This window comes from Lepisosteus platostomus, chromosome 2, assembly GCF_059453375.1.
Source record: "Lepisosteus platostomus isolate fLepPlt1 chromosome 2, fLepPlt1.hap1, whole genome shotgun sequence".
Taxonomy (NCBI): domain Eukaryota; kingdom Metazoa; phylum Chordata; class Actinopteri; order Semionotiformes; family Lepisosteidae; genus Lepisosteus; species Lepisosteus platostomus.
Window position 1 is genome coordinate 59,522,592 of NC_142612.1, and position 18,049 is coordinate 59,540,640.

Here is an 18,049-nt window from a genome sequence, read left to right on the forward strand (position 1 = left end):
ATTGAACCCGAGGTCTCAGTTCTACAGTAAAACCGCAGGGTAGAGAACTGCCAAATGTAAGGCTGAGACGTACTGTGTTAATCCGCTTGTGCTGGGGTCAGAAAAAAATGAATCAACACACATTCTTAATTAAATAAATACAGTATATGCAACATCTCATAAACATCTCATGAGTAATGGCCATGCCCCAAAACACATCCATAGACCAAGTAATTAGGTGCTTATTATTCCTTATATCAGGAGTATGAGGAACAGAAAACAAGTGATGGAAACTACTCCAGTAGCAGCAGCTCATCATGTAACTGAAATCAGAGAAGCCATCAGGGGCATCAACAGCCAAAAGTGCAGAGATGGCAGTTTCTTATATAGCTTGTCAGGATACCTACCACAGGGAGCACCTGTATTGATCCAATCTTTTCTGAGAAACCGTGACAGTGAAAGGAAAACAGGTGAGTGAACTGCTTGGGAACTAAGAGTGTAACATGGCGTGCTATGCAAATATGCTTTTAAAACTATAGGTAGAGCCCAAGATACGGGCTTGTAATTGTGAGGAAATGGAGTATAAAGGAATGCAACATTTTAAAGAGAAGTAGAATTGAGTAGGGCCGTAGGGGACATTCTGCAGGGATTAAGAAAGGGAAGATCTTGGTTAGCAAACGTATTGTAGCTGTCCGGAAGTGGGCTGGCCCGGGATTCTGAGCACAGGACCTTGGACAGTCTATTTTGCAGACTCATTTCCCCTTTTCCCCTCCTCTGTAAATAGGGGTCCCCTTTGCCAAACCCCACTCTGAGCAGTTACCACTGTTACACTCTCTCTCCACTTTGGTATCTTTCTCCCCTTTCCCCGAGTGACTAGCACATCCATGTCCCTATAAAGGGCACTAAACTAGTGAGCTGCAGTTCCAGTCTTCTGCCTCTCTTGTTACACCGCCGCCCGGGCAGAGGGAAATTAAGGGCTACAATATTAAGAGGTCTTTGAAAAATCCACAGCAGTAATGGACAGAAACAGTATTTATAGTATACTGATTATAGATAAAGGGTGAATTCTCACTCTGGGAGATCAATCTAGGTTATGTAATTAGTGTTTCACGAAGAAGATAGATGAGATCCTCGGATCAATTAGTTACGACTCGGTAGTATGTTTTTCCATCTGGTGACATGGATAAAACCCAGTCATTGCACCTGTAACACAGTACTATTTCCGTTAAGCAAATATATAAAAACGCGATGTTTAAGTGATTCATCATGATAAATATTTAAAAAATAACCGGTGAAGTAGCTTTCAAGTGCGTTATTATTTAGGACTACATATACAATGATGATTTGCTGCAAATTGACATTCATGACCTTCGACGTCTGACGTCATTACAATGCGCCAGTGGCCCGGTTCTAAGACAGCTGCACGTGATAAAGGTAAGTAACAACGTTAACAGTAAAGAAGTTTCTATTTACTTTTGATTAAAAATGGAATTATTCACGGATATCAAAAGTCATGCTTAACTAATAGTGTTTACCAAGCAGTGAATAATGGCAGATTAGTTACACCTTTTTTTACTTTAGGCCACTAAAAATAAAAGCTTTTTCAGTAGTGACAATTTATTGGGTACGGCTAAACGCTGTCAGATAATTGCGTAGCTCTGCACTGTCTGGTAGAATTAAATCACTTTAACAAACTGCTTATTCTGCATTTTTCTGTACATTAAAAAGTGCATAATATTTAAACTTCTCAATACGTGAACAACGTATTGTTTTAGTGCATGTACTAACCGTACATATAGTACGGCACATTTTGTTATATAAACCTGAGTGCCTGTAATCCACTTAGTCCTCTTACTCAGGAATGCAGTTATTGTTGAAGAAAGTGAAGCATAAGGGGATAAGTGAATTAGAGGGTAGTTTTATTTAACTGGAGCAAATAAGCAAACATTAACGAACTCATTCCCTTATAAATTCAGTCTGGCTGATTGTTAATACAGTATGTAATGGACAGAACGATTCTTGTATTTCTGTATGTGACGCATATTTCAATAGAAAGTTAAAGACTGGTCTCACAGTGGAATTGTATGCATGAGTTCACAGTCAGTAGTGTTTTCTTTCCGGGTTATAGGAATTTGGGTGGATTTCGTTAAACTGATCATTTTGTTTTTTTTCTATGTATATATATATGCTGAGATGTATTAAAACTATTTGAATTTGTTGCATTTTAATGCCTCGCTGTATAATATGAACAAGTAATTGTACAAAAGTGGCATCGATCCCTTTTTTTGGAGGGATGGATTGGCAATTCTGGAGGTTCTGGTCTGTAGTGTGATTTTTTTTTTCCCAGAGAAAAATATACTGACTTTTGATTAAGAAACCATTCACTCTGGCACTTGGTCATGGTTGTCTCAGGCGTTGCCCCTACTGTTGCTCGCAGGTGTACTCCTACGGGCATGGCATGCAGGTGGAGCGACGGGCACTCCTCACCGGTGCTGTGTGTGGCGGCGGCAGGCGATGAGGGGCTGGTGGTTTCAGGCGCCGAGGGTGGAGAGGTGACCCTGTGGAGCGAGGAAGGTGCCCCCCTGGCCCAGACCACACTGGAGGGGGGTGGCGACGTGACATGCGCCGTGTTTTCTCCGGCTTCGCCCAGGAAGCTGTTTGTGTCTCACGGGGAGGCCATCAGCATCCTGGACCCCAGGGCCCTGAAGCGGCCGACCGACGTGCTGCGCGTCGGGGATGACGAGATCAACGGCCTGTCGGTGAACGAGACGGGCAGCCTGCTGGCCGCGGCCGACGACTCGGGGGCCGTGCGCGTCTTGGAGCTCGCGAGCTGGAAGGTGGTGCAGTCCCTGCGCAGACACACCAATATCTGCTCCTCTGTGGCTTTCCGGCCCCAGCGGCCCCAGAGTCTGGTTTCCTGTGGGCTGGACATGCAGGTAAAGTAGGAGCTTGAGTGAGACTCGTCTGCAGCCTTTTCATTTCTGGGATAGGCTGTGAGCTGTTGTGTCTCAAGACTTGCCAAATGAAAGGCTGTGATAGCAGTATTTTCAGGAAGATGTATTAAATTTCCAGTCTATCACCATTCTACAATTTCTGATTCCTGCTGTATCTTCTTCCTCTAGACCAGGGGTTCTCAAACGTTTAGGACCAGGTACCATCCCTGATCAAACCAAAGCGTCCAAGTACCACCCACAAGTCATCTTCTCATAGGAACCACAGAAAATCTCAATGATCAACATGAGTGCGCGCACACAAGCACGCACACATATATATTAAAAACAGCACTGAGCACTTAGATAATTTGGATCGTACCGCCTTGTAGCCGTTTTCCGACGCTTGCTAACACTAGCAGCGCTGTCTGTGTCAGGTTTAGCAGAAGAACTAGTGTCGGTGGCCAATAGGGTTACCATACATCCGGATTTTCCCGGACATGTTCTCTATTTTGATCCTTGCATCTCCGTCCAGGGGAAATTTTCAAATATCCAAAAATGTCCGGGATTTCGACCGCTTTATTTTCACCATGAGGAATAATTAACAAAAGTTTTAAAGATGGTAGATGAGGAGGTTAAAAGGAAGGAGCGAGATCATTTATTAACTTCTCTAGTTCGCTTTGCGACCTTCTTTGTCGTTCAGTTTTTGTCCTGTACGTGTATGATTATGTCACGAGAGAGCGAAATCAGGGATCAATATCAGTGTCTTTACTCAGTTTGTGCAGAGCAGAAGCATTCCCTCGAAAGGCTCTCTATTTTGTTTCTCGTTTTCCTACCCTCAAAACACAATGCCAAAGCGAAAGTGTAAATTCACAGTAAAATGAAAAAATAAATCTCTGTGTTTTTATTTTTTATTTTTCCGTGTGCCAGGTACACGTCTTGGGAACCTGAATGTTTGGTGTGTAAGCCTGGTACTTTTGTCTCTGTGGCAAATAAAGGTGTACTTGACTTGCAAGCTCATGTTGACTCAGACAAACACAAAAAGACAATTCGAGGAGAGAGTTCGTCAACCAAATAAACAGATTCTTTTGTAAAATCTGGCAGCAAAACAGAGGATACTGTTATTGCAGCAGAGGGGGCTTATGCATTTCACACAATTCAACATCATCTCAGTTACTTTGCGAACATAAAACGTGGGATATTATGAAAATCCTCTCCATCCCGACCCCCTTCCCAGACAAGGCAATATGAAAGTTTCTCACGGTGTCCTCTTTTTTTGATGTTCAAATATGGTAACTCTAGTGGCCAATCTATAATGCTCCTCGTTCTCAATGGGAGTGCACGATCTATAGGAGCTGGCGTCAGTGCTCTTGGCGTCTATTCCTTTCAGCCATGACATAATACTTGATTTTTGCGCGGTATTCATTTTCGATCACTTGTGCTGTTGGCGAATGTGGCGCTAAGCTGTGTCTCCGAAAGCTCGAGAGTAGTATGAACTCTCAAATATTAGTGCGCGCTGTATCGACGTAGCTAGGTACATAGGCTGCATATTTGACACAAACAGATTTTATTAAAATAGAAAATATGAAAACCCGTCTCAAGCTTTCTGAAACCGATTAAGTAAACCACAGATGAAAAATGTACATAATTTTTAATTCCCAATTTTTCAGTGCACACAACAAATTTCCAGGGTCATCTGGCGTACCACCTGGGGGCCTTCCGCGTACCACAGTTTGAGAGCCACTGCTCTAGACGCATTGAAGTCTGTAATCAGTTGCCGTGAGATATGGTGTAGTATTGCCCCCTGCTGGTGGTACCAGTTAACACAGGAAGGCACTTTCTTGAGAAAAACTACTAAATGAGTAAAATAAAGTGTTTCCCCAATGCAGTTAAGGTTGTGCTTACAAGCAGTTCAAAAATGTCTTATTACAATATGAAATCTAAACTGACAAGCTAACAAGTCTAATTTAAAACCAGTCCCCAACAAGAGAAGGAGAACTAGACTGAGGAACTGCACTTCCTCTGTTCTTGTGTTATGTTGTAATTAGAATGGAATCTTCCCTTTGAAGAAATTAATTGGATAATAATTTAGTATAGTTTAACTGAAACCAATAAGGAGAAAAAATATTTTTCTTTATATAGGCTACTTCACCGCCTTTCACGGAATGCAGTTTAATGTTCGAATGTAAAGTGAATAAGCTCAAGTGAAATACAATACCTTAATATTTTTTAAGGTAATGGGCAATGGCCAGTTCATGTTTTTGATTTTAAATGATTGTTTTTGTTGAACTAATGTAGCACTGGAACCCTGGGTTTAATTCCTGGGATGCTATCTGTATGGAGTTTGTATGTTCTCCCCATGTTCATGTGGGTTTTCTACGGGTGCTCTGGTCTCCTCCCACCATCCAAAGGCATATTGGTAGATTAATTGGCTTGGGAAAAGTGGCCCTGGTGTGAGTGTGTGCCCTGCGATGGACTGGCTTCCTGTCCAGGTTGTATCCTGCCATGCACCTGTTGCTTGCTGGGATAAGCTCCAGTCCATAAAACAGTTAGAAAATGGATGGTTAATGTTTGCATTTTGTTAAATTGTACTTTGAGAAACCTTAGAAATCATGGCATAATGAAGATATTATTGGCTCTCAAAAAACTACACCTTTGTCCATATAAAGCCATTTTCAAAGTGAGATGTTCACATTACATTGTACATATACTATGATAAAGCAATTTTGTACTGGGAGGGTTGTGTAGTTGTGGTTTAGTCTGGTGCTGTGATCTTTGCACCTCTGCAAAGCACACAGTGCATGTGCTTGTCATCCTTGTTTAAAGAATTGAAAGAACGTGAGTTGACTGAACTTTACTCTGCAAACAAGTTACACCTGCCCTTGGCAAAGAGGAGGTAAATTGGCCAGATCAGGCATTTTATCTTTTTAGGCCACTTTTTGTGCGTTTTAGATGTCCCAAAAGGTAGCAATTGTGAGAAACCTGTCTTGTTAGTCATAAGCAACCTGTTATATTTATAATAACGTCACTTTATCTTTTCGCATACCCCAGCTTGCTCTCCATGAGACACACAGACAGGGAGAGAGCCTGGGGTCAGAGCGCAGGGTCTGCCATTGTACAGCGCCCCTGGAGCAGTTGGGGTTCAGGGCCTTGCTCAGGGGCCCAACGGAGTAGGATTCCTCTGCCAGCTGCGGGATTTGAACCGGCAACCTTACAGCCACAGGCGCAGATCCTTAGCCACAGAGCCACTGCTTCGCCCCGAATATATTAATATATTGCAAATCCAAGAAGGTACAGAGATCAAAGGCCGATTTGTTAAATTAGGTTGATGAGGTAGAGGAGACAAAGCTTAAAGCAAACAGAACATAGAAGTCCAGGGTTCTTTAAAGGAGCCTTTACTTGTTTGCTTTCATCTCCTGCATTGTCTGACTTCACATTTTGCCACAGGGTGTGAAATTAGTACTCCATTTCCCGTAATGGACAGTGTGTGTTTTTGCCAGGAGCTGAAATAAACACACAGCCCATCCATTACTTTTTAACACAGTTTGATTTCACAATTTTTCTTTTTGTAATGTCTTTATCAGAAAAAAAGATCTGCACACAGTTGTAATAACGATCAAGTAAGTTATTATTTGTTTGCACATTTTAGTAATTGTTTGCTTTTAACAAATATTTTTCACATATTATTTTATTAATTTATACTTTTATTAAAGGGGAAGGCTTCAGTTTGCAAAGGTATCTGCTGCTTGCTGTGTTGCATCAAGGCCCCTTTGACTTGACTGGCACCCGTGTTTTACAGCATTGCCATGGAGAGTTGTATCACCTCTTCAGTGGATCTTGTCTCTGCTGTAGGCATTGTGGGGTGTTGGAGGAGACCACGCGTGGTCCTCACCTCTGCACTGTGCTGGCTCTGGGATCATTTTGTAGATCTGAATGAATGGGATATAAAAATGAGATTTATTGATTCTGAATTTTAAAAAGATAAAATTTAATCTGTGCATTAATTAATGTTTAAAAGCACATTGTTCTCTAAATGAAGGTAAGACAAGTAGGTTTAGATAAAGCAATCCATTGGTTCTTTAAGGGAGCTGCTAAGGAAAGTTTCTACTGTGATTCAGGAATATTACTTGTTACAGAACATCAGAATCGTGACTGTGTCTTTTTTATTTCCTCTCCTTGTGGTGTGGGGAGGGGGAGTCCTGTGTTCTGAACCAGGGAGTGCATTTGTTCCTCTCCTATCTACAGTATATTGTGTAGATAAAGTCCACACTAGAGCCACTCAGTGGCATATCAGGCCAGAGCTCATCCTAGTTTCTGTAGTGTTAAGAGGATAGAGAGCACATGACTCCCTTCCAGGATGAGATGCTGGTCTATATATTATATCAGAATGTAAATCTGACACACCACTGCTTACATGTGCTCAGTGCCCAGTGCCCAGTTAAAATGACTTCTTCCTGTTCTCAACTTGTGCATACATTACATTGGATTCCTTTGGCTTTTACTTTGATTTCCAGAAACCAGAATTGATCTTAAAGGGGAGGTCTTAACTATTCTAGCATGTTAGTTAAGAGACCCCCTTTCAAAATCCAATATTATTCTGGTTTATTTGTATCGTTTCTGTAACTTAACTTAGTAACAGGACAGATTGGTTTATAGAAGCCAGGTTAAATTTTGTAACTTCAATTCATAAAAATGGGAAGATCTGCAATTATTCAATCTCTGGGTTCATCCTTAATGAGAGTTCATATATCATCTAGTTAAGTTAAGTCTAGTTAAGATTGTGAATCACGAATTATATCATAGCCCTATATCACGGGCCTGCATCCTTGGGGCTGCGGAGCCGCAGTCCTATAGGTTTATTAAGCAGCCTTAATGGCCATTGAAACTGTTCTGTGGTTAAGGAGCAGGGCTCAAATGAAACTGGAAAAATACCATCAAGCCCTTGTAAGCTATTCCAACATTAAACAGTTTTATCAGTGCATTTTTTTGTACTTTAGTGCTATACACTTCTGTTCATACCAATAAAAAAACCCAATAAATCCATTCAGGTTTTTAAGTTGTTTGACACAGTGTTACACAGGAAATGGGAAATGTAAGACTGGAATCAGCTGGGATCTTGAGCAGGTCAAGTGGAATTGAGGTTAGAGTCTTGACTAAAAATGGGTTCAAGCTGCTGGTTCTTCTGGTTTTCATTTCATTAGAGCTCCAGTAAATGTGTCTTTGGCCCTGAAGATTTTAAGCTAAGCATAAAGTCTTTCTGTGCAGGTGATGCTGTGGAACCTGCAGAAGTCCCGCCCTGTCTGGGTTCTCAACCTCCAGGAGCTGACGGAGGAAGAGGAGGAACAGCAGCAGCCTGCTGGCCAGCTCTTTAACCCGCCCCTGGTGCACTGCGTTGCGGTGGCCGACTGTGGTAACAGATTTGCCTGTGCAGCTGAAGATGGCAGGGTGCACTTGCTCAGGGTGGGGGGCTCCAGGTTTGAGCGGCTGAAGGCCCTGAAAGCTCACAGCCAAGGGGTGTCACAGGTCCACTTCCTAAACTTCCTGCCCCACCCTGACTGGCTGGTGTCAGGGGGGAATGATGGGAAGGTCTTGCTGTGGGACATCAGCAAAGTGGGATCGATTTCTGAGGACAAAGGCAAGGCTAAATTCCCAAGGAAAAAGGCAAAGAACATGCACTCGCCCAAAAAGGACGAGGTCAGTGCCAAGCACGGCAGGCACATCCAACCGACACTCAGCATCAACCACGGAGAGAAGGTTAACTGGGTTTGTCCTGCTCGACTGAAGGGAGAGGGCAGGATCATAGTGGCAGATCAGAGCAGCTCTTTATCAGTGTACCCTTTAGAGCTGTAGAGAAGATGTACAACTTTGTCTGCTTTCCCAGTTAGATCTTCAACACACTCGAGTCCAAGTACAAGGTGTAATTTGTATCTTCAGGAAAAAAATAATAAAACTATCTGAAGCAAGCCATTGGAGGCCTACATCTCATGACGCCACGTTATACCGTAAGAATTAGAAGAGTTAGAAGTGACAAATCACTAATGGCGTAAATGTAGAATGTGTTTTGCTACTGCAGCCTGGAAGCAAATTTGTTACATGCAAAAAAGAACAGTGCAGCCAGACTCCTCACAACAAAAAAAGGTGAAAGGTTTTTGGGTTTTTTTTTTCCCTCCCAGGCTACCAAGTGAAATTGCTAAAGGAGAGACAAAGTGCAAACATAGTACAGAGTCAGCAGATAATTTTTACCACGACCTGTTTTTTATCAGTGAGATATTGGACAGTGTATTTTAAAAGATGGAACTCTTGCAACATAAGAAGAGGATTTTGCTTAACTGCTTATGGGCTGCTGCAAAGAGGCTTTGGAGATCATAGCTTAGGCCATCCAGTCCATAGCAACAGTACCCCAAAATCAGGAATGCACTCGGCAAAGGAGAAACCTTCATTATGGTAGAGTGCAAGCCCAACAGGGCTTTGTAGGGCTTGTTTTATTCATGCATGATCTATGATTTATATTTGTTCTAATGGAAGTGACAGCATTAATGGCATTGTGTGTTGTGCATTTATGAAAGTAGTTCACAACTAAAGCATTAACTTATTTAAATGTTAACCTATCCTGTGAAATTTAGCTGAACACTAAACAGCAACAATGGACAACAGCAATGTTGAGGAAATGATGTATTATGTGTTAAGAAAGATCATTTGACAAACTGAAAATTTGGGAATCCAAATTTGAATGAATGTATAAGGATTGCAAGCTGGATAATGGCGTTTACAATGAAGATTCAGGAAGGATGACAGCAGTAAAGTTCACTCACATCTCGGTTGTTCTAGCTCATGATCTTTGGTGCCATTTCCTAAATCTTAAAAAAACTATAAATCCTGTACAACAACCTTTTTTACTTTGCATTAGTCTTTTGCATCCTTCCTCCACCCCATTTCTACCTGTGCTGCTGCTGCTTGGTCATTCCTGACTCAGCAGGGGGGTTCCAGCCTCCTCCTCCTGCTTCAAGGGAGCTGCCATCAGCCAAGCAGGTGGAGGCACATTTACTGTGACAAAACCAAACCAACGTTTCCAATTCACTTAATTCTTTGGTGTCCATCCTCAGTAATATGGAGAAAGCAGATTACAATCAGAGTGTCAAAGGATCTGTTTGGTCTCAATGCAAAGTGTGCTGGTTTCCTAATTAAAAGTTACATTTGCTTACAATAAAAACAACTTTAGAAAAAGTAAAAGTCATGTAAAAGACAAATGCACTGTTGAAGACTGGGCAGACACTTGTCAAATACAGTGTGATCAGCCCAAGGTGAAAGCATGGCCTGGAGGTACCAGTAATGTATAGTTGTCAGTGAGTGGCACTTCCTGCCTAAAGAAGCAATCGGTGCACATAATCCATTGATCTTTATTGTGCTCATCAAAGGATTAAAAAGGGCCTGTGGAATTCTAGGACATGTATCAGGGTGGTGAAGAATTTTGAAACAGGGCTGGTAATATGATTAAACCAATTTAACAACCAATGAGACCTTACTTAGCATGATGTTTACAGTTCTGGTTAACGTGTTTCAAAATAGGCATGGTTAAGTGGGAGGGAGTTCAGAAAAGAATCATTCCTGGTTTGAAATAAATGGTCTACCCAGTAAGATTAAAAGAATGAAGATGATTAAGTGAAAGCGGGTTCCATTTCCAACAACAGAGCAAGGTCTGAAGACACCAGTGGGAGTCAAGAGGAAGTACATACTGGATTGAAAATAGGATATGTGTCATTGTGCATTATGGAAATCTCTTATACAGACTCCCACCCTGTAGTCTGATCTCATCACATCTCCGGAAGCTCAGCGGACACTCAGGCTTGGACAGTACTGGGATGGATGATCTCAACGGAAAACCACAGTGCAGCTGCATTTTGTGAGTGAACCAGAATTTCCAGAAACTAGGTTTTTGTATGTTGACCAGGGACATTATGCCGTAGGAGGTGCCATCCTTAGATGAGACATTAAACCGAAGTCCCGACTTCTTGGTCATTAAATTAGGGGTACTTGTAAGTGTTAATCTTGGTGTTCTGGCTAAATTCCACTCTGGGTTTGCACACTTTGGCCTCCCCAAAATCCTCCCTTACTTCACCTGGCTATGTAATTTGTTAATCCACCTGATCTGTTATGTAGTGGGGCTGCTGACTAATAATGCCAGCTGTTTGTTACACAAGTGGGTGCTGCATTTCAGTGGTGAATGTGTGAATATGTGCGTATCCTTTGTAATGAAAAGCACATTAGAAAGGCATTTTATTATTGTAACCTAGAAATAGCTGAGTTACTTGGGCAATTAAGTTAAGAACAAGAGACAAAGCTGAGCTGAATGACCTCCCCTTGTGTGTAACACATTGCTCTCTGGATAATATTAAGCTTTGTAGCTCTCCTAGGGCAGCAAGAGTTGTCTGGGACAGTTGCAGTTCCCAGAGAATTAGTTATTTTTCCATTGTTCAGGCTGGCTGTATCTCATAGAACAGCAGGATACAAGCTGGGGACTCCTAGAGTTGATCTGTAAGGAAGAGTTTTCACTCCAGTATTGGATCAGGACACTTACACGCCAGCTGAACTGTTATTTACGTAGTTAAACTCTTCATTGGTGTAAAAATAGCACTAATATGAACTCCTTGGGCAGCACAGTGGTTAGTATTGCTGCCTTGCACTATTCCCTTTCTTGGGGCCTGGGTTCAATTCATTGCGGTTATATCATTTATATGTTTTGTCCGTGTTCTCATGGGTTTCCTTGGGTTGCTCCAGTTGCCTCCCACAGTCCAAAGGTACTGGCTTCTGGGGAAATTGGCCCTGGTCTGATAGTGTCTCTTATGATGGACCAGTGTCCTTTCCAGGGTGTATTTTGCCTCTGGTGAAGCCGAGATGGATGAAGAAGAAGAATTTTTTATATGGCGCTTATGTGGAATGATACTCCATTCAAAGCACTTTACAGGTAATGAGGACTCCCCTCCACCACCACCAGTGTGTAGCTCCACCTGGGTGATGCAACAGCGGCCATGGTGCACACAATACACTCACCATACATTGGCTATCAGTAGAGACGAAAACAGAGTGATAAAGGCAATTCCTAGCCTAAAGGGATTATTAGGAGGCCATGATTGCTAAAGGCCAATGGGAATTTTGGCCAGGATGCCAGGGTAACACCCCTGCTCTTTTTGAGAAACCCCCTCTGATTTTTAACGTCCACAGAGAGTCCGGACTTTAGTTCTACATCTCATCTAAAGGACAGCACCTTTTTACAGTATAGTGTCCCCGTCACTATCCTGAGCCATGAGGATCCACACAGACAGCAGGGTGAGCACCCCCAGCTGGGCCCACTAACACCTCTTCTAGCAGCAACCTTAGCTTTCCCAGGAGGTCTCCCATCCAAGTCCTGGCCAGCATCACACCTGCTGAGCTTCAGTGGGCTGCCAGTTATGAGCTGCAGGGTGATATAGCTGCTGGAAGTACTGTAGTTAGATAACAGATGGATGGGTGAACTCTTATTTTTGAGAGTCCAGATATGTTGGTTGTCACCTTTTACCAATGCATTTCCAAAAAATTTCCAAAGGTTCCTGTCAAGCCATTTTGTACACCTATTTAGAGTTCAATAAGTAACAAGCATTCCTGGAACAAGAACAGCTCAACTGAGTGTTCCTGCAGGGCTGGGATTGGGAACTGCTGCTCTCAAGACTCAGTTCAATTCAAGGTGCTTTATTAGCATGACCGATGGGTACAATCAGTGTTGCCAAAGCAAATAAAATAATGAAATTCACATGAAACAAAACATAAATAACATTAATATAAAATCTACAGACATATTACAGACATTTACAACAATGACATATGATAAAATATTTACATATACTGTAGACAGAAGGAGCATTATTGGGAGACAGACTCACTGTTCCTCAGGCTGTGACAGGAGATCACGTACTGGGCTGCCAGTTCAACTGAGTTCCCTCCTCCCTCTCCCAGTAGGATTGGGACCCATTGTGATTCTGGCAGGTGTGGTAACTCTGGGACTAGATTTCTGAATTTAGGGAAGAATGTTTCTCTAATCCCAGAGTATCTGTCACAGTGCAGTAGGAGGTCCACCTCTGTCTCTATTTCTCCCCGCTGGCAGTGGGAGCACAGCCTGTCCTCTCTGGGCAGCCAGGTCTGCTTGTGTCACCCAGTTTCTATGGCCAGGCTGTGGTCACTGAGCCTGTACTTGTCAGGGTCTGTTTCTGTTTGTTGTTTCTTATCTTGGTCAAATATTCTGCTAGTGTGTATTGTCTGTTTAGGGTTCTGTAACATTCCAGTTTATGTTGTGTTTGTGTGTGTGTGTCCCAATGTGTGAGATATTGCTGTTTGATCTGTGCTGTGATGTGGTTGAGTCTGAGTTGTGGTGCTCTAGCAGTGCTGTCCTGATGCTGGTTAGTGTCGGTGTGGCTGAGGACAGTGAGCCTCAGGACCAGCTGGCTCAGGGGGGGACTCACTCCTTTCAACAAGGGCCTGAGGATGCATGTGAGGGTGTATAAAACAATGCTAACATAGTATAACTTCACCCAAAATAAAGGTCATTTCCAGTGGTAAAGGTAAGAGTTGTGATCACGGGAAAATAAGCATTAGACAATGAGATGTCATCAGACAGCCTTCAGTGCAGTCTGCTTTCATTCCAATCCATGCTAAAGTCTATGATGATTTCAAGACTTATTTTCAAAGTATGAGACAGTGACTGTTTACTTCTTAGGGAACAAAAGACAGTGCAATCACAAGCTAAGTGTAATCTCATCATCGAGCCGGTGATGGTGATGAAATTACACTCGTCACTCTGCTGATGAGATAACTAGTGCCAACTGAGCAGCTAAGAATGGAATCTCTCTCCTTTCCTCTATCTCTGTGCAAACAGGCACTGGTGTTTGTCCAAAATCTGTAACTTGACAATGAAGAGGCAGTTTCTGACATCATTTGAATGTTTATTGTAAGCCACTGAAAAATGTGTCATGTCTTTAAAACGGGAACCAAATACTGTATTTACAGAAAACAAATTTCTCATCTGGGTCAATAAAGGAAGTAAGCAATGAGTTGAATGAGCCAATGGCCTCCTCTCTTTATAGTCTTCCTCATCTTATTTGTCTGATCTCAAATCTCTTCATTTTCATAGCAAGTCACCAGCCCCCACACACCATGAAACTCAGCTCTGCTGGTAATCTCTGCAATGTTGAAAACAAATTTCCCTAGCTCTGTTGATCAATGAGGCAATGCTGGGAATATCAGGTGCTTTAATCAGGAGGTTGGACAGTGGTTGAGAAAGGTGCTCTTTGTTCAAGTGTGCTCTAAGTAGAACCCCCCCTTCAGTCTTTTGTTTGGGGGGAGTGGGGAATTTCCACAGCTGCCTTCTCGGAAGAACTTGGCTTGACTTCAATAGCTTGTTGTCCAACACATTAATTGAAAATTCCTGAATTTCTTTGGAGTTCATTCCAATACAGTCTGATATTTCTGGAGGTATTCAATTCCACCTCATATTTTACTTTGAAGGCTGTGGTTTTACACTTTCATACACACACAAAAGTGTCATATTAAAATGACCACTCTCAAATATAATTGAATCAATTTGCATCCTGAATGAATATTATCCTATGTATGAAGCAGAATGCCTTTTTTATTGTTTACCTTATCACAGAACAGGACATTTCTGCATGATAACACTTAAATGGAATAGCTCTATTAAAGCTTAAACTTACACTGTTGCAGTTAAGTAGAAGTCACTGAAACAAAAAAATTGAAGTTCCTGGTGCAGGAAAAAAGCTATATGTGCATTTTGGAAATAGAATAGTTGAACATGCAACCTGCTTCTCACTGAGCTTTTTACTGACTTCAGACTGGAAGGGTCCCAGTGTAAAACAGAAACAGATGAACCAACTTTATTATACATTTAAAATGCTTCACATTTTTTCCTAAGAATGTTATGACATTTGGGAAGATAAACCTTTTGATGGAACATTCTATAGCCTTAGTTATCATTTTTTTCTCAGCATGAGCGAGTACAACATAACAACATGATTACCTTTAACGAGAACAATCTTTACACATATAAATACAATTTTTATTTTTATATCTGGGATTATGGCCTTAGCCAACACACTTACTATGTTCTAATAAGCAAGCCTTGCAGATCTCACTTAAACAAGCAAGGGATGTCTTGGAAGTAGTTGTGTTACTTGTTTATACTATTTTAAAACACTGATCTGTTTTAAAACAGGTAGATTTTTAGAAGTCTTAAAGGCTGAAAGAAAAAGCAGGATTGTAATGGAATACAAAAAAAAACATTTTTTTTGTAAAATGAGTAAAAAACTGCCTGTGTAATGATAGAACGTGATCTTAGGATAGATTGTTTTTCGTGACTCTTCTCTATTTTGTTTACACTTTCCACAGGTAGACAAGCTAATTTCACAGGTCGCTAGACATCTCCTCCCCAACACAAATAGATCAACAGATCTGAGAGCTCGCAGTGTGCTTTACTGGACACATCTAATTTGGCTGTGAGCTGGGCAGCCTTCCTGACTCCTTGTGTAAAGGGACAAAGACTCGCTGCACTGAGGACAGCAAATACATGTAGCTATTGCTAAGCAGGTGTGAGCCTGGTCAGTACCTGGATAGGAGACCTCCTGGAAAAAACCTAAGGTTGCTGCTGGAAGAGGTGTTAGTGGGGCCAGCAGGGGGCGCTCACCCTGCGGTCCATGTGGGTCCTAATGCCCCAGTATAGTGACGGGGACACTATACTGTAAGCAGGTGCCATCTTTCGGATGAGACTTAAAACCGAAGTCCTGACTCTCTGTGGTCATTAAAAATCCCAGGGCTCTTCTCGAAAAGAGTAGGGGTGTAACCCCGGCGTCCTGGCCAAATTTCCCATTGGCCCTTACCAATCATGGCCTCCTAAGAATCCCCATCTATGAATTGGCTTCATTACTGTGTTCTCCTCCCCACTGATAGCTGATGTGTGGTGAGCGTTCTGGCGCACTATGGCTGCCGTCGCATCATCCAGGTGGATGCTGCACATTGGTGGTGGTGGAGGGGAGTCCCCATTACCTGTAAAGTGCTTTGAGTGGAGTGTCCAGAAAAGCGCTATATAAGTGTAAGCAATTATTATTGTTATAATTATTGCATTTTCATTGTCAGTTGAGAAATACTCATTGCACACAAACTTGTGTGAGTGCTCCCCTTTTTGTAAGCCCAGTGTGTCTTGGGCCCAGTAACTCACAGGAGCAGGTGACAAAGATGAGGATTCCTCATCCCAAACTAGAAGCCTGGCTGCATTGCAATTTAATAGAAAAAACATTCAGCTACAAATATCAGTGTTCCAGAAAAAATGTACTTCTTACATTTAAATTTATTATTTGTATTTCATTATAGCACTTTCAGTCACTGATTATCCAATTCATAGATGCCCATTTTTAATTTCTAATTTAAATTAGGAAGAGCTACACTCTTAATGTTGACCCCCCTTCATTCCAGTAATTGAATCAAGCCAGCTTGAGTATTCACTCCTTATGTGTACTCTCTCTGATTTCCAGCCATTAACCAATTCTCAAGTCAATCCATTAATGCCTTCAAGCTTCAATTTCAGAAGATTATTAATTTAAATGGGGTGACACAGTGGCACAGTGGTTAGCATTGCTGCCTCGCAGTGCTGGGGCCCTAGGTTCAGTTTCTGGGGTGCTATCTGTCTCTGTGTGCCCTGTGATGGCATCCCATTCAAGGTGTATCCTGCCTTGTGCCTGTTGCTTGCTGGGATAGGGTCTGGCTCCCCCACCACCCTGAATTGGGTAAAGGGGTTAGAAAATGAATGGATGTTATGTTAAAATTGAAGAATGCACTAGTAAGACATTTCTGGAATTGTGTGCAAAAATGGTGAACTTTGGTCACTGTGTTATAGAAAAGACATTGCTGCTCTAGATTTTCAGAAAAGAACTCCAGTCCTGAGAGGAGCAACTGGATGCATATATACATACATATATATCTGTACATTCCCAGATATAAGGGAATGTCCTAGATTGACAGGTTAGAGGAACTGAATTTGATATTGGAAGGGTTGTGGGAGTCTGGAATAAGCTACCCAGCCATGTTATTGAACTTGATACCATGTTTTTTTTTTCAAGAAATATCTGGATGAGTTCCTGGAAACAATAACTGTCAAAAGAACTTGATGGGTCTCCTCTCGTTTGTAACCTTTCTTAGGTTCTTTGTCATCTCACCACTCAAGACAGAATGACACTTCATTTAAATCCAGTTTATGCAGTGTGTGTGGGGGAGGTGGATAGAAAATTGGCAGGAATTAGTCTGCACTTTAGATTCAGTGTTGTGAAATATTGACCCTGCAAACACTAGTATTTTGTTCCCTGGTTAACCATTTGGTTGAATGACTGGGTAATCTGGTTTAACTCTTGTTCATAGTTAGGACAGAATTGGAACAGCAAGGGAAAACCAGAGGGGTTGGCTGGACCTAAAAATAGTTTGCCATATAATAGAATCAAGGTAACATCATTCTGTTCTTTTTTGCTGAACCAACAGCTAATGACACACAAAAACGTATCAACATGTTTGCATTGCGTCAGCTAAATGACAAAGTGTACAAAAGAAAAAATAAACGGCATGGAAGCCATTTAGAAAACAGTTCTTATGCCCTCTCGACTTCTTCGACTAAAACTATGGCACCTTACTTTCCTGACACTGGGATGTCTTAAAGATAGGAAACCGTGCTGTAATTCTCTTCAGGTGCGGTCGTCCATTAACTCCCTCTTCAAATATTTTCCCATTAATTTGTATCCACTTCTGTCATAATATTGATAATCTTATCATTTAAACGATGATGTGCAGCAAAAACAACTTTTTAAAAAGTGTCGGTTTGTGTTTAAAATCAAATTTGACACACACACACACACTATAAAATTAAACGTATTTTTGTGTTCCGATTTTGCTAGCTTTGATGCTACTTTACCTTGGCATTTCTCGTGTATTTTACCCAAAATAAAAGCACGTTGTTAGAATAGTGCATAATAATTAAACATGAATTCTAAAAAGCAGTAACAGTATCACCGAATAATACAATACTTGGCCTCAATAAGTTTGTGTATAAATGTATTGAG

The 18,049-nt window shown here is 41.7% G+C and overlaps 1 protein-coding gene and 1 long non-coding RNA gene across 2 annotated transcripts; one reads left to right on the plus strand and one right to left on the minus strand.

Moving 5' to 3' along the window:
- Window positions 1-1,330: 1,330 nt before the first annotated feature.
- wdr53 (WD repeat domain 53) lies at window positions 1,331-13,987 on the plus strand. The gene is made up of 3 exons (XM_088610179.1): window positions 1,331-1,413; window positions 2,417-2,915; window positions 8,175-13,987. Exons 2-3 carry the CDS (start codon window positions 2,433-2,435, stop codon window positions 8,757-8,759), a joined length of 1,068 nt encoding a protein of 355 aa, XP_088466305.1. The 5' UTR covers window positions 1,331-1,413; window positions 2,417-2,432; the 3' UTR covers window positions 8,760-13,987.
- On the minus strand, window positions 6,514-12,963 carry LOC148676644 (uncharacterized). The gene is made up of 2 exons (XR_015927946.1): window positions 12,824-12,963; window positions 6,514-6,838 (listed from the first exon to the last, which is right to left on the minus strand). It is a non-coding gene; the product is annotated as an uncharacterized LOC148676644 (long non-coding RNA).
- Window positions 13,988-18,049: the final 4,062 nt, after the last annotated feature.

Bases quoted from the DNA above. Each gene is read 5' to 3' on its own strand.
- wdr53 (XM_088610179.1), top strand. From the start codon at position 2,433: ATGGCATGCAGGTGGAGCGACGGGCACTCCTCACCGGTGCTGTGTGTG. The intron at 2,916-8,174 runs GTAAAGTAGGAG...CTTTCTGTGCAG, and splicing joins CCTGTGGGCTGGACATGCAG to GTGATGCTGTGGAACCTGCA.